The 13,521-nt window shown below is 35.5% G+C and overlaps 1 protein-coding gene and 1 pseudogene across 1 annotated transcript in view; both read left to right on the top strand.

Annotated features, from left to right (window-relative positions):
- The window catches only part of LOC102482361 (hyaluronidase-4-like), a 45,078-nt gene extending 38,168 nt beyond the window's left edge, over window positions 1-6,910 (top strand). Inside the window, 1 exon segment of the mRNA XM_014588059.2 lies at window positions 6,432-6,910. Coding sequence (XP_014443545.1) covers window positions 6,432-6,872 — 441 coding nt within the window. The 3' untranslated portion in view covers window positions 6,873-6,910.
- LOC106734939 (60S ribosomal protein L17 pseudogene) lies at window positions 5,244-5,797 on the top strand (annotated as a pseudogene).
- Window positions 6,911-13,521: the final 6,611 nt, after the last annotated feature.

Genomic DNA, 13,521 nt, shown 5'->3' with positions numbered 1-13,521 from the left:
CACTGATTAAATTCAAAATTTCTCTCTACTGTGAATTTTCTCATGTTTCTTAAGGAATAACATTGAACTTAAAGCTTTCCCACAATCAAGGCATTCATAAGCTTTCTCTTTGTTATTTTATTTTTCTGCCCAGCTACATAAGAGCCCATGCTCCAGGCATTTTCACCTTTTGTATGTTTAGAAGATGAATTTTGTTATGTAATTTCTCTCTAATAATTAATTTACTTATTCCAAGTAATGTTATAGCTCATGTTTAAGGCTTCAACATTTTTATTACACTCAATAGTTCTACCTTCATAAATTTGATCCTTTCTCTTTTTTTAGAGAGGTTTTTGCTATAGGGCACGTGTGCTCACCAGAGAGACAGACAGAGAGAAATAGAGAGTCAGAAAGTGAGAAATCACCCCCTAGAGGCGATGGTCATGCCACAATTCCTCTCTTCCATTCTCCTCTCAGGCATTTGGGCACACATGCACACATGCCCTGCGTGAGTTTAAAGCCACTGGATTCCGGACTTGGACCACCATTAACTACATGGGAGTCCAGTGATATAACCATTATGCCATCTGCTGATCTTAATAGGTCTGCCTCCATGAATTTACCCCTTCTTGTCATTAGGTCTTTCTTTTTTCCAGACTATTGGGCTGGTGGGAAGTTCATGATGCATTTTTTTTCTATTTTTCTATGTAAAAATATATCATGATTTTTCTGACAACCCAATATGTTGCCTGTGTCATGATCATCTGGTTGTAAAAAGAATTATCCCATCTAAACAAGAATCTTGATGCATTCTTTCCACTGCTTTTAGTTATATTCTTGCTTGACCTAGATGGTCAGAATGGGTCTGCTGAGTTTATGTCCCCATGAGTCCATGTTTCTGTAGTCCTTCAGCATTGGATCTCTGTACTGTTTTCACTGAGATGAGTCAGCAATACCCACTCTTTCTTGATGAACTGCTTCACTATGTCCTCAGATGTTACTGTGTTCTGGAACACAGAATGGACATTTTCCACCTCTATGATTTTTTCATGTGTACAAACAGGGTGTTGAACAGATGGAGCTAGAGAGGGAGACTTGAGTATCAAATATGTGGTGCAGATGGGTGGTTGCCATTTTGCAAGTGTGCAAGTGAATGTGCCCAGACAGTAACCAGGAGGAGAATCAAAATGTTTTTTTTTTCCCTTTTTTTTCCTTCTTCTATGGTTTATTCTAGACAAGGCTCATCTTTTTTTATCTTTCAGTAAGCTGTAATGTCCAAAAGTACAAGAAAGTATTCCATCCTTATTAAAATGTTAGGTGCAGTGCTAGCACATTCCTAGGCACATTGTAAGTATCCAATATTCAAGACATAATAAATCTATAGGTCAGGGGAAGGTAAGGACTTGGGGATGAGGCCAGGCTACTATTTCCTTGCTTTGCTTTCTATCTGCCTCTTTCTTCCTCACTGCAAATTTCTAGTCATTTATTTAATAGGCTAAAGATGACAATTGTAACAAAAGTTCTTATTCATCAACCATTGTCTTCAATTTGGGGTTTCAGTTGAAATATTTCCTCTCTCTTTCTCTGATGTTCTGGAAAATAAATGAAAAGGAGAAAGGCTGGAACAGAAGGGATGTCCAAATTGACCTTGATTGTATTTGATAGTGTCCTATGCTCTTTTTTTTTCTCTTCTGAAACATTTTTAAAAATTAATTAATTAATTTACATTTATTCCCTGAACATCATCACAGCATATAAAATGTGATTTCCCATCAGAATATACTGTGTAGTGGCTTACACACACACACACACACACACACATACACACACACATATATATATGTAAGCATATATATATATCATATATATATCCCTATTTCTCACCCTCTGCCATTTCCACCCACCTCAGACACTATCTCAGATGTCCACAGTTTTTTCCATTCCTTTTTCCCCAAAATAATAAATGATTCACAAAACTTCTTAAATAATCTAACTACTTTCACTAGCAAGTTCAGCTGGTATATACATGTCTGTGAATACATGTCTGACTTTAGGCATGAAACTCTGAGTAGAATGAATATACTATAAGGTAGCACCAAGCTGGTGCTATATAGCTTACTACAGTCATTAAATAGGTATTTTTAAACGTATTTTTTTAATTTCAAGAAAAGCAGTTTTAGCTTTAATAAATCAAAAAAATACTAAAGAATTTAGCTTAAGACGCAAAGCCAGGAAACAGGTTAGGATTCTGTTAAAATAGCTGGTGCATGAACCTATCAGCACCACAAGACAGGACAAAAATCCTTAAAACTGGAAAACAAAGCCTAGAAGAAAATCAGCAATGTTTTAGTCAAAAGTCATAGAACTCCATTTTACCAGTTCAGTCTCATGTACTTGATTTATCTTCTGTTATGGTTCAATCTTCCTGATTAAATTCTGGGATATAATATTCAACTCCAGACTTGTCCCTACCATTAAGTTGGTCATTTTCTGTTTTTGAACTCTTATTTCTGTGTGTCTATATTTAATTTTCCTGCCATAGCACTCCTTTGAGAACTTCCTGGAGATCTGGTCTGGTGTTAGTAAATTCTTTCAGGTTCTGTTTATCTGAGAATGTTCTTGTCTTTTCTTCCCATATGAAGGATAATCTTGTCTGGTACAGTATTCTTGGTTGAAATTGTTTTTCCCTTAACACTGAATATATTTTCCCAATTTTTCCTCCCTTGCATTGAGGATGAGAGGTCCACTGTTAGCCTGATGGGATATTCTTTGTAGGTAACTTGACTTTTCTCTCTTGCCAAACTTAGTATCTTGTCTTTGTCTGTGGTTTTGGTCAATCTGGCTATAATGTATCTTACAGAAGAATTTCTTGGGTTGATTCTATTTGGGATCCTTTGTATTTCTTAGGACTGGATCACTGAATGTCTCTATAGGTTTGGAAAGTTTTTTTGCAAGATTTAATGGAATTGATTATCAATGCCCTTGTGAGTCTCTTTGCCTTGTGGGATACCAGTTATCCAGATGTTTGGACATTTGGTGGGTATCTAGTTTTTCTCATACATTATTGTCATTTTGTGGGGACAATTTTTCTCAGTCTTCATAGTGAATTTTTCTAGGCCAGTGATTCTATCTTCTACATCTGTGATTCAATTTTCAGTATAATCTAGTCTGCTTTTAATACTTTCAAGGGAGATTTTTGACTTTTTGTATTATAGCCATAATTTCTAACAGGTCCATTTGATTCTTTTTTATAGTGTGTATTTCCTCTTTTGGATCTTGCAAGAATTTCCTCACCTTCTGGAACTTATCAGCTCCTTTCTCCTTCCTCTTTTACAGTTTCTTGTCTCTCCTCTCTTCCATCTCTGTTAGCTTTGTGACTTTGAATATTTTAAATTCTTTATCAGACATTTTTATGAATTTCATTGTACTATCTGAGGATGAAGAGGAGCTATTCTTTTCCCTGAAGGAGAGGTATTTTCTTGCTATACCATATTTTTTGTGACCCTGCAGTGATTTCTAGTCATCTGATGGATAGTGCCTTTCTTTCTAATTCTTGAAGTTCAATCTGAGCATTCAGAGGCATGCAAAAGGAAGTAATATGCAGTCTCTCTTCTGTTCTAACTTTTTGAGCATCAGATTCAGTGGGAATAGAGGAATATTATGACCCTAATCACATTCAGATGTTTGGATCCTGTTAACTTGTACCTGTCTAGACACTTAGTGCGTAGAGGCCACTAGAAATGAATCTGGAGGGGGAAGTCTCCACAGAAAATCTTCAATTTTGGTCAAGGAAAGCAACATTTCACAGCTCAAATTTCGTATCCATCTCAGGATCTCTATGCTCTTTTAATTACAGTCTACCTAACCTTTCTCTTTCTCATCTTTCTTCTTCTTTCTCTTTCTTCTTTCCTTTCCTTCCTTCAATTACTATTTTTTTCTAGTTTATTTCATGTTTCCTAGAAACCTCTCAGACACTTAAGACAAAAAGTCTTGCCCTGTTTAAAGATAGCATTTCCCCTAAATATAGTATGAGGCTACCCTACATTGAATGTGCCTAAAACTAGTGATATTGCTTATAGGGTTTTCAGAACTTGGTATTACTGAAAGTACTACCTTGTTCAACTTCCTGTCATTAAGAGTTACATTTTGCTTTTTGGCTTTCCATTTGAATCTTCCAAATCTTTACTAGATGATTTCCTAATTCTGGGGCTCCTTTCATTCATAAACTTTCCCACTGTCTTAAATTACTTTGTTTTTAATTGTGTATTGGTGTTAATTTTTTTAAAGTTTGTTTATTTGTTTGTTTGTTTTTTCATGAGAGAGAAGGAGAGAGAGAGACAGCACTTCTAAGAGAGTCCTGATATTATAATCCACCTGAAGCTTCAGCCAGCCCTGGATCATGGGCTCATGCAAGTCCCTGGTGTACTTAGGAAAGCCTCTGGACATGAATTTGGGGCCTTTTCATATAGTTCAGCCTTGAAAAATATTGCTTTACTACTGTGCCACCGTCTTCTCTATAGTATCAATATTGCTAAAACAATTGAAATAGTTAGAAGACTCAATTTGTATTACTAACAAAGCTAATAGAATTTTCTCAGGGCACTTCTTGTATAGCTCAAGGCAGGCATACATTAAGATTTTAGCCAGGCTCTTTTAGGCGAGTTGAAGACACTATTTCAGTTATGCGTGCCTATCTTAGCAGCACGATGTGGTCATCATTAGGTAAAAATGTGTCCTAGTGTTAAATTCCAGGATTGAAGATAAGGTAATGGAACTACCTAATGGCAGATGTGTGGGAAGGCATACTTACTATCCTTGGTCCCTCCATATTAATACAATTGACTAAGTCATTTGGTTAAAAATAATTATCTTTTGGACTAGCACGTGGCATGGTGGTTAAAGGTGCTGGACTCCCACTTGGCAGACCATGGTTTGAGTCCTGAACCTGGTGGCTTGTTTTCTCACTTTCCCTCTCTCTCTCTCTCTCTGATCAAACTGGAATATAATAGTAATAATAAATAAAGTTAAATTAAAAAATAATGCTTTAAGAAAGATCTTTAAAAAATAATGATCTTTAATATTCTATCTCTCACAATCCAACCTATGGATAAGTAAAGTATAATATGTTTATATTACAGATATAGAATGGCAGATAAAATTTAAAAAAACAGAGCTACATGTATTAATGTTCAAAAATATGAAAAATGTTAAGTTTAAAAAGCAAATTGGCTCTTCTCATTAACAGTCTGAGGTGATCTTTGAAAATGGTTCGCTATTCACTTGACCCAGAGAACCCACAAAGTCATGCAAGTCAAGAGGTTCCAATCTTTGTGTTCACTTTAAGAACTCTCGTGAAACTGCCCAGGCCATCAAGGGTGTGCATATCCGAAAAGCCACCAAGTATCTGAAGGATGTCACTTTACAGAATCAGTGTGTGCCATTCTGTCGTTACAGTGGTGGAGCTGGTAGATGTGCCCAGGCTAAACAGTGGGACTGGACACAAGGTCGGTGACCCAAAAAGACTGCTGAAGTTTTGCTGCACATGCTTAAAAATGCAGAGAGTAATGCTGAACTTAAGGGGTTAGATGTAGATTCTCTGGCACTTGAGCATATTCAGGTAAACAAGGCACCCAAGATGTGCCGCCGTACGTACAGAGCTCATGGACGGATTAACCCATACATGAGCTCCCCCTGCCACATCGAGATGATCCTCACTGAAAAGGAGCAAATTGTTCCTAAACCAGAAGAGGAAGTTGCACAGAAGAAAAAGATATCCCAGAAGAAACTGAAGAAACAAAAACTTATGGCATGGGAATAAAGTCAGCATAAAATAAATGTAGATAAAAGTAAGAGGAAAAAAACCAACAAATTGCAGGAAAACGATATATCCTGTGTGATATACATTTATGTAAAGGTTTTAAAGCCACAAAATATACTATATACTATTTATAATTACATATATACATATATATATACATATATACACACATATACATATATAGGCACATATACACACATAAATATCTTCTAATGTTACATGAATGTGAATGAAGACTTCCTACCAACTTGAGTTGTTGTCTCTGCAGAGGTAGAGAGGATAGAATGACTTGGCAGTGTCAGAAAAATCTGGCATAATGTCAACATATAAAATGTGTCTGAATTTAAAAAATCACCACATAGTAATGATTATCTTTGTAAAGTATTTCTTCAAATATTTCTTTATATAAGGGAATGTTCCCTAGTAGGAAAATGTTGAATCATTCCCATGGAAATCGTATGAAATCATTTGTGTTATAGTTTTTCTAATCAAAGGCATGTCTCATCACTCATGTGACCTTATAAAGGCTTAATTCCTGATCAAAATGGTCTTCCTCCTTAGCTTTACCAAATATAAAAGTTCAGGTACTTCACATTTTGAGAGTGCTTTAAGTGGATTTCTATTTTTCCTGCAGGAGACCTGCCTATCTGTGCAAGAATTTGTTCAAGGGCCATTAGGTCATTATGTTGTTAATGTGACATCTGCAGCCAACCTCTGTAGTCAAAGGCTATGTAACAATCATGGAAGATGTATTCGAAAAATACCTGAGTCCTCCACCTATCTGCACATGCCTGGAAACAGCAGCAAGAAATATAACTCAGACAAGAGCTTCAGCTTCATCATCTCTAAAAACAGTAATCTGAACACAATTATGGATATGAAGAATGAATTTATGTGTCACTGCTATTATGGTTGGCATGGACAATCTTGTCACTATCAAACTTCAGAGCTCTTGAGAGAAAAAAATAAGGCTCCTACTTCTAACTTTAATTTATCTGTTATTCTCAGCATGAACTTATCTATGATTCTGCTGATTTTTTTAAACACCCTACTAACAATGTCAATTATTTCCTGAGAAACTGAGAAGTAGAAAATTTGATTTTTTTTCCAATGGCAAGTGTCATTTAAGGTATGTATGACCTTAAAGTAACACAATAAAAACAGTAAATATTGATTTCATTAATTGATATAGCAATCCTTTATTGGGTGCTTACTCTATGCTAGACAATATGGGTAAGGAAGTAAATACACCTGTTCTTAGGAAGCTTAAGTTCTTAAATGGACAATCATAAATTCTATCTATCTATCTATCTATCTATCTATCTTTCTATCTATCTATATATCTTCAGGTGGTGATAAATGCTGTGAACAATAATAAAGCAGGGTAAAGAGATTAGGGAGTATGAGTGAGGTACTGGAAATTTTAAATAAGATAGTCAAATTTTATATAAGGCCTTTCTAATGAGATGACTAAAGACAGGAAAAACATATCGCAAATGTATCTGAAGAAGAGCATTCTTCAAACAGAGGATAGGACATGCAAAAACAAATAACTGTGCTTCATGGATTGGAAATCTCTAACAATGCAAATGGCCCTAGGATACCAAGTTATAGGGTGATAGACAATCTATACTGCATGCTATAGAGTTCAACTTTATTCAAAATATCACAAGAGTTCTTGGAAATCCATTTAGCAGTCATCTATAACAGAAAAAAATGCTATTAGACTCATAAAATGGAATTTATATAGAATTTTTAAAAAAAGATTTTTGCCTTAGGGTACATGTGCTTGCCAGAGAGAGAGAGAAAGGGAAAGTGAGAAATCATCCCACATGTGGATGATTCTCCTTTTCTCTATTCTCTTCTTGGGATTTTGGGTACTCATACATACATGCCTGGTATATTTTTCAAGCCACTAGGCCTGGGATCTCGAATCATGAAGTTGGTCATGTGGAATCCAGTGCCTTAACCCCTATGTCACCTGATAGCCCACTTTGGAAATTTCTTTATTCAATACTTGTACTTTATTAAAGTATATGATATCTAAGCCATTCATCAGTTCTCAATGCTTGGCAATTTATTTGGTCTCTTAACTTGATCTAGTTGTAATCCAGATCATTTTCTTTCATAGACCCAAAAGATATTATAATCCTCCAAAGGCTATTCCCTCTGCCTCCTTAGTGAAGGGAAGAAAAGTCTGTCTGACACCTTTTAAATATTTTACTTTCATATATACTTTGTCCTGGAATATGCAAGAGTTTTGATAGACAAATCACAAGCAGATTTCCATTTTATTTGTCCATTCATTCACTATTTTTTCATTCATTTGGGGAAGAGGTAATAGGTAAAAGGCAGTGAAAAAACATTAAGATAAATAAGTTATGGGCTATTCTGATAAGTTCCTTAATTTTGTTGGCAAATTGCATTAAGGCTGCAATTATAGTAATAAAATTATTTTACCCAAGGGCAAAATGTTTTTCTTCTTTTTTTTTGGAGAGGTTTTTTCTTTTTGCTATAGGGCACGTGCGCTCACCAGACAGACAGAGAGAGACAGAGAGACAGAAAGTGAGAAATCACCCCCCAGGGGGGATGGTCACGCCGCAATCCCTTCTCCTCCATTCTCCCCTCGGGATCTTGGGCACACACACACATGCGCCTGGCATGAGTTTTAGACCACCAGGTCTGGGACGTGAACCTGGGTCGACTACGTGGGAGTCCAGTGACATAGCCATTACACTAACTGCTGGTCTGCCGAGGGCAAAATGTTTTCACAATTACTAAAGTGGAAACTAAAACATTCTAAGTGAAAAGAAATGGTTTCTTTTATCTTTACAGTGATAATAAATTCTTAAGCAATCATTATATTTGGACTTTGATATTCAATGAATTTCAGTAGAGCAGATAATATTAATAATACTATCACCATTCTGAAGTTGAAGAAATGAGATAAAGACAGAATGGGAGGCATAGACAATCAATAAATACATTAAAGACAGGATGAACATCAGGCCATTGTTTAAACTTAAGGGCTTCCAAAATAATCAGTGCTTACAGAGGATCTACATAGATGAAACAAAAAGGAAAAATATATCTTAAGTGCATGGAAGAAAAAAGGAAATGCCACAGTCCTATTACCCACAGATAATCACTTTTTTAAAAAAATAAGATTATATGTGTATGTCTCTGTGTGTGTGTGTCTGCATGTATATATTGCCAGAAGACATGTGTGCTAGCCGAAGAGAGCCAGAGAAAGACACGGCAAGTGAGAAAGCACCCCTTGTTGGGGGATGGTTACACACCACAATCCTTTCTCCTCCATCTCTCCCTCCTTTTGGGATTTTGGGCATACATGCACATGCACCCTGAGTGTTTTGTCAGGCCCCTGGCTCGAGGGCTCAAACTGCATGGTTGACAATGTGGAATCCAACTGCCTTAACAATCACACCACCAATTGGCCCAAGATTATTACATTTTATTTCACTCAATTTAATAGCAAGTAAAAGAAAGTAAAAACAAAAGTAGTGACATATTTCTAATAATAAATTTTCCCAAATTTTGATTTATAAAAAGATACTACTTAAAATAAAAACAGATTTTGAAAAGCATTCAGTCCTTAATATAATTTAGTCTAACTATTGTGTAATTTTTCCCCAGACTCTAATACTAGAAGACTGTCTCATGAAAATGAAGAGCCATCTCTATGTCTAATCTGAAAAAAAATATGCACACCTCTGTTTTTCTAAAATAAAAATTCAAAATGTAAACCATCCCTATGAGTATGATCATTTTAAAAGAGACATTAATAAGCTGTAAGTAAAATATTTTATAAATACTACAAATCACTTTAATAAGTGAAACATTATTTTTTGAGATGATAGGTTGTGCCAGTTAGAAACCCAGAGTTTTTCTCTGTCCTGAATTACCTTACCAGTAACAATTTTATCTATTGTCAAGTGCAGTGCTGTTCTTGTCTCTTGTGAATTGTTCAAAAGTCACAGCATCCTGTGTTTAGGCACAAACTTTTTGGTCAGATTCTTATTTTTTCTAGTCTTTAATTGTTCTATACCACCAGTCCCCACTTTAATTTTAAATCAGAAGGAATACATCTCAGAACAGTATATTTTTTGGTCATTAGTAAATTTAGATCATGTTTATCTTTACATGAAGACATTCTTCACAAATCTTCCTTAATTTTTTTTCTGTTTAATTATTTATTATTATTTTATTGCTTGTGTTTGTGAATGTGTGTGTGTGTGTGTGTGTGTGTGTGAGAGAGAGAGAGAGAGAGAGAGAGTGAGAATACTTCCCACTGGAATGTGGTCAAGCTGCAATCTCTTTTTCTCCATTCCTTCATCCCATCAGGATTTGGGGCAGCATGCTTATGTGTGTATGTTTTTCAGGCCACCAGGGCTGGGATTCCAACTCTGGTGAGCCATATGAGATCCAACTTTCCACCCACAGTGCTTAACCCCTGTGCTATGGGGCCAGATTTTCTTCTGTTTTTCAAATGGCTTCCTTTCCTCTGTCTTCTCAGTTCAGTTATGAACTTACTATTAGTTAGATCTTGGATCTTCTATGTCTGTACTTGATTATTTTTTTGTCATTTATTCTAAGTCTTTGCCTTTTTGCTTTGTGTTATAGATTTGCTCACCCTTCTTTTAGATTATTAGTTTAGTCTCCACTCTATTTTGAAACTTTTTAATTTCAAAGAACTCTCGTGTGTGTAAAGTGATTGTTCCTTTCTCATGATATCCTTACTTTGCTTTTTAAATGTCACAGTTTCTTAAATTGCTTGAGAATATTGATTTGATGTTATTATTTCTTTCCTTTTTAAAAAAGTTTTTGCCATAAGGTGCATGTTCACCAGAGAAAGACAGACAGAGATAATGAAAGGGAGAGTGAGAAATCACCCCCAGGGAATTAACCATATCACAATCCCTTCTCTATCATTCTCCCCTGGGATTCTGGGCATTCATGCACACATGCCCGGTGTAATTTTCGTCACCAGGTCCAGGAATTGAACCATGGTTAGCCATGTAGTAGTCCACAGCATTAACCACTACACTACCTGCTGACCCCGATGTTATTGTTTCTATAATACACTTTATTCTGTCCATTTTTTCTGGGATCAGTTATTCCCTTTGTTAATTTATTTTTATTCATACTGTTGGTCTGTACCAAATGTATGATAATCCTTGGTCATTCACTTACATTTATGAAATGGCAGAATGATTGAAAATTGAAAAAAACCTATCATAAAGGTTTCCCTTTTTGTATTTGTTTGGATGTATTTACTTAACAGGATTGTTGTGTTAATGTGAGCACAAACTGGAGACTGAAAGGGGCTAGCTAGGGCATGTTAACAAGTTAGGCTCCATCTGGAGCATGTGAGTAAAAAAAAAACAGGCTTGTTGGTGGAGATCCTCATAATTATTCATGTAAGGAGAAAATTGTCAAGGAAGAAGATTCTAATTCCCTCCTGGCTGAGCAGCCTCTCCCCACTTTTTTTTTTTTTTTTTTGGAGAGGTTTTTGCTATAGGGCACGTGCCCTCGCCAGAAAGACAGAAACAGAAAGTGAGAAATCACCCTCTCCGCCCCCCAGGGGATGGCCACGCAGCAATCCCTTCTCCTCCATTCTCCTCTTGGGATCTTGGGCACACACACACATGCATATGCGCACGGTGTGAAATTAAGCCACCGGTCTGGGACTCCAATAGCAGTCGACTACATAGGAGTCCAGCAACATAGCCATTATGTCAACTGCTGGTCCTGAGCAGCCTTCCCTTTTTTATCTCTTCCATGCTCACTGGGGAGACCCAGCTGTTTATTTTAGCTCTGCTCTTGTATTTGGTCAAATGTACAAACTTTGAACCCTGTATAGGAAAAGCTGACTCTGTATTTACGTGTCCTGGGCTCATATGTCTTTGTTGCTTGCCATTCTACCTGTTGTGGGAAATTGAATATGTTGAGTGATTGTGCTGTATTCGAAGCAATATTTTAATCGATTGCTCTGATAATTTATCCTCTATCCACTTCTATTTTTGGATCTTAGAGTTTCTCTTTCCAATGGAAGAAATAACCTCATAACCCTAGAGCAAATTTCTATGTGTTTTTTGTTTGTTTTCACTTTTAAAAAAATGTTTGACAATCATTTGCAGCTATTTTCAGTCTTTCAGTTAGCATCACTGACCATCACTGACTCTTGTTTTTAGGTTTTTATTGTCTTTTTTTTTTTTTCTGATGGCATAAGCTGAGAATGACACAGTGCATAAATATGAAGGGAGTTGAAAAAAGTCTGTGGAAAAATGAAATTGAAGTAGGAGTTTATTTTGGTGTAAACATTTTTGAAATCTTTGCATAGCTTTTATCATAATATGGATTTTACATGGACATTTTGAAGATCCCGCCCTGTTTCTGTCTTCTTAGCTCACCCTCTTGAATTACTAGTTCTAGTACATTCATGTAGTATTTACTCAGGGTAATATTTAATGCCCCACTAAGAATCAATTATCCCATTATCATCAAGAATAACACATTAGGACCTATTTTTTCATAATGGTTGCATGTTGTAGCTCACAAAACACTTCAACTCTGTTTTCTCTTTAATTTGGAAATTTTAAATATACACCTTTTCTTACTTCCCTATTTTCCAACTAAAGGCTCAATCAAAGTTTTCTTTTTTCCTTCTTAAGTCAGTGAACTTAAATTGGATATTTTCAGAAAGCAATGGTCATGCAACACCAAGATACTTTTAAGAGAGTCTGATTTCAGTTATAAAGAGATGTAATGCAAGCTTCCAGTTTAACTTGGAGCTCTGAGTCGCCCCCGTAATAATATGTTTCTCTAAACTGCCACAGGGCATCCTTTGCCACTCAACCCTATACATCAGGTGACTAAGGGACCAGCAGCAAACAAAAACAAAGGTAAATGTGCTTTCTGCTCTATTTGAAAATGTTTAGAATTGTTTTTAGGATATATTTTTCTAGATGAGTTAGAAAAAAAACTAAGTTTTTTTGAATTCTCCAATTTCTTTTTTTAGCCTAAATTACTTTTCCAATACAGTTTCTTTTAAAATGTGAGCTTACTTTTGTAAAGCAACCTAAAAAAATTGTAATTGAGAGTTATAAATTAAATTTTAGCTAACCTAAATTTAAGTTTATATTTAAAAATGTTTCTCACTTTAATGATTACTCAAGGCTCGCTTCGTTTTTCTTCTATGTGCAGAGTTTCTTTGAAAAGCAGTTTTTGTAGTACGTTGGATTATTATAACCTAATATTTAATTTACAATAGCATTAAAATGTATTCCACAAAGCAGGTTAGTAAACTAACTGCAGATAAGCCATAGAAATGTGGCTTTTTGAGAGTCATAACTTTAGTAATTTTTTGTAACTGATGGCCTGTGAAAAATTGAAGCAAACTTTATACACATAAATGTTTATACACACAGAGTGGAAGTGCATTTATTTGAAGACTTTATTTCTGCACAATCTTGAATCAGTAAGCTTTTCATTCTTTATAGTTACTATACCTATTATGATGCACAGTACTAAAGAACTGTGATTTAGAATAAGTGTTGCAGATTTTAGAAAACATTCAACACTTAAAAGGATTCAGAAAGTGGATTATATTTGGTCATAAAAATAGCTTTTAAATTTTCTTTGCAAATACCAGGGATGATGGCTAATAGGTACTTCAGAAAAGAAGATATTTTTGGGGAAGAGGA

This window comes from Tupaia chinensis, unplaced genomic scaffold, assembly GCF_000334495.1.
Source record: "Tupaia chinensis unplaced genomic scaffold, TupChi_1.0 Scaffold000257_1, whole genome shotgun sequence".
Classification (NCBI taxonomy): domain Eukaryota; kingdom Metazoa; phylum Chordata; class Mammalia; order Scandentia; family Tupaiidae; genus Tupaia; species Tupaia belangeri.
The sequence above is the reverse complement of the archived record's forward strand: the minus strand, read 5'-3'. Positions and strand labels throughout refer to the sequence as shown.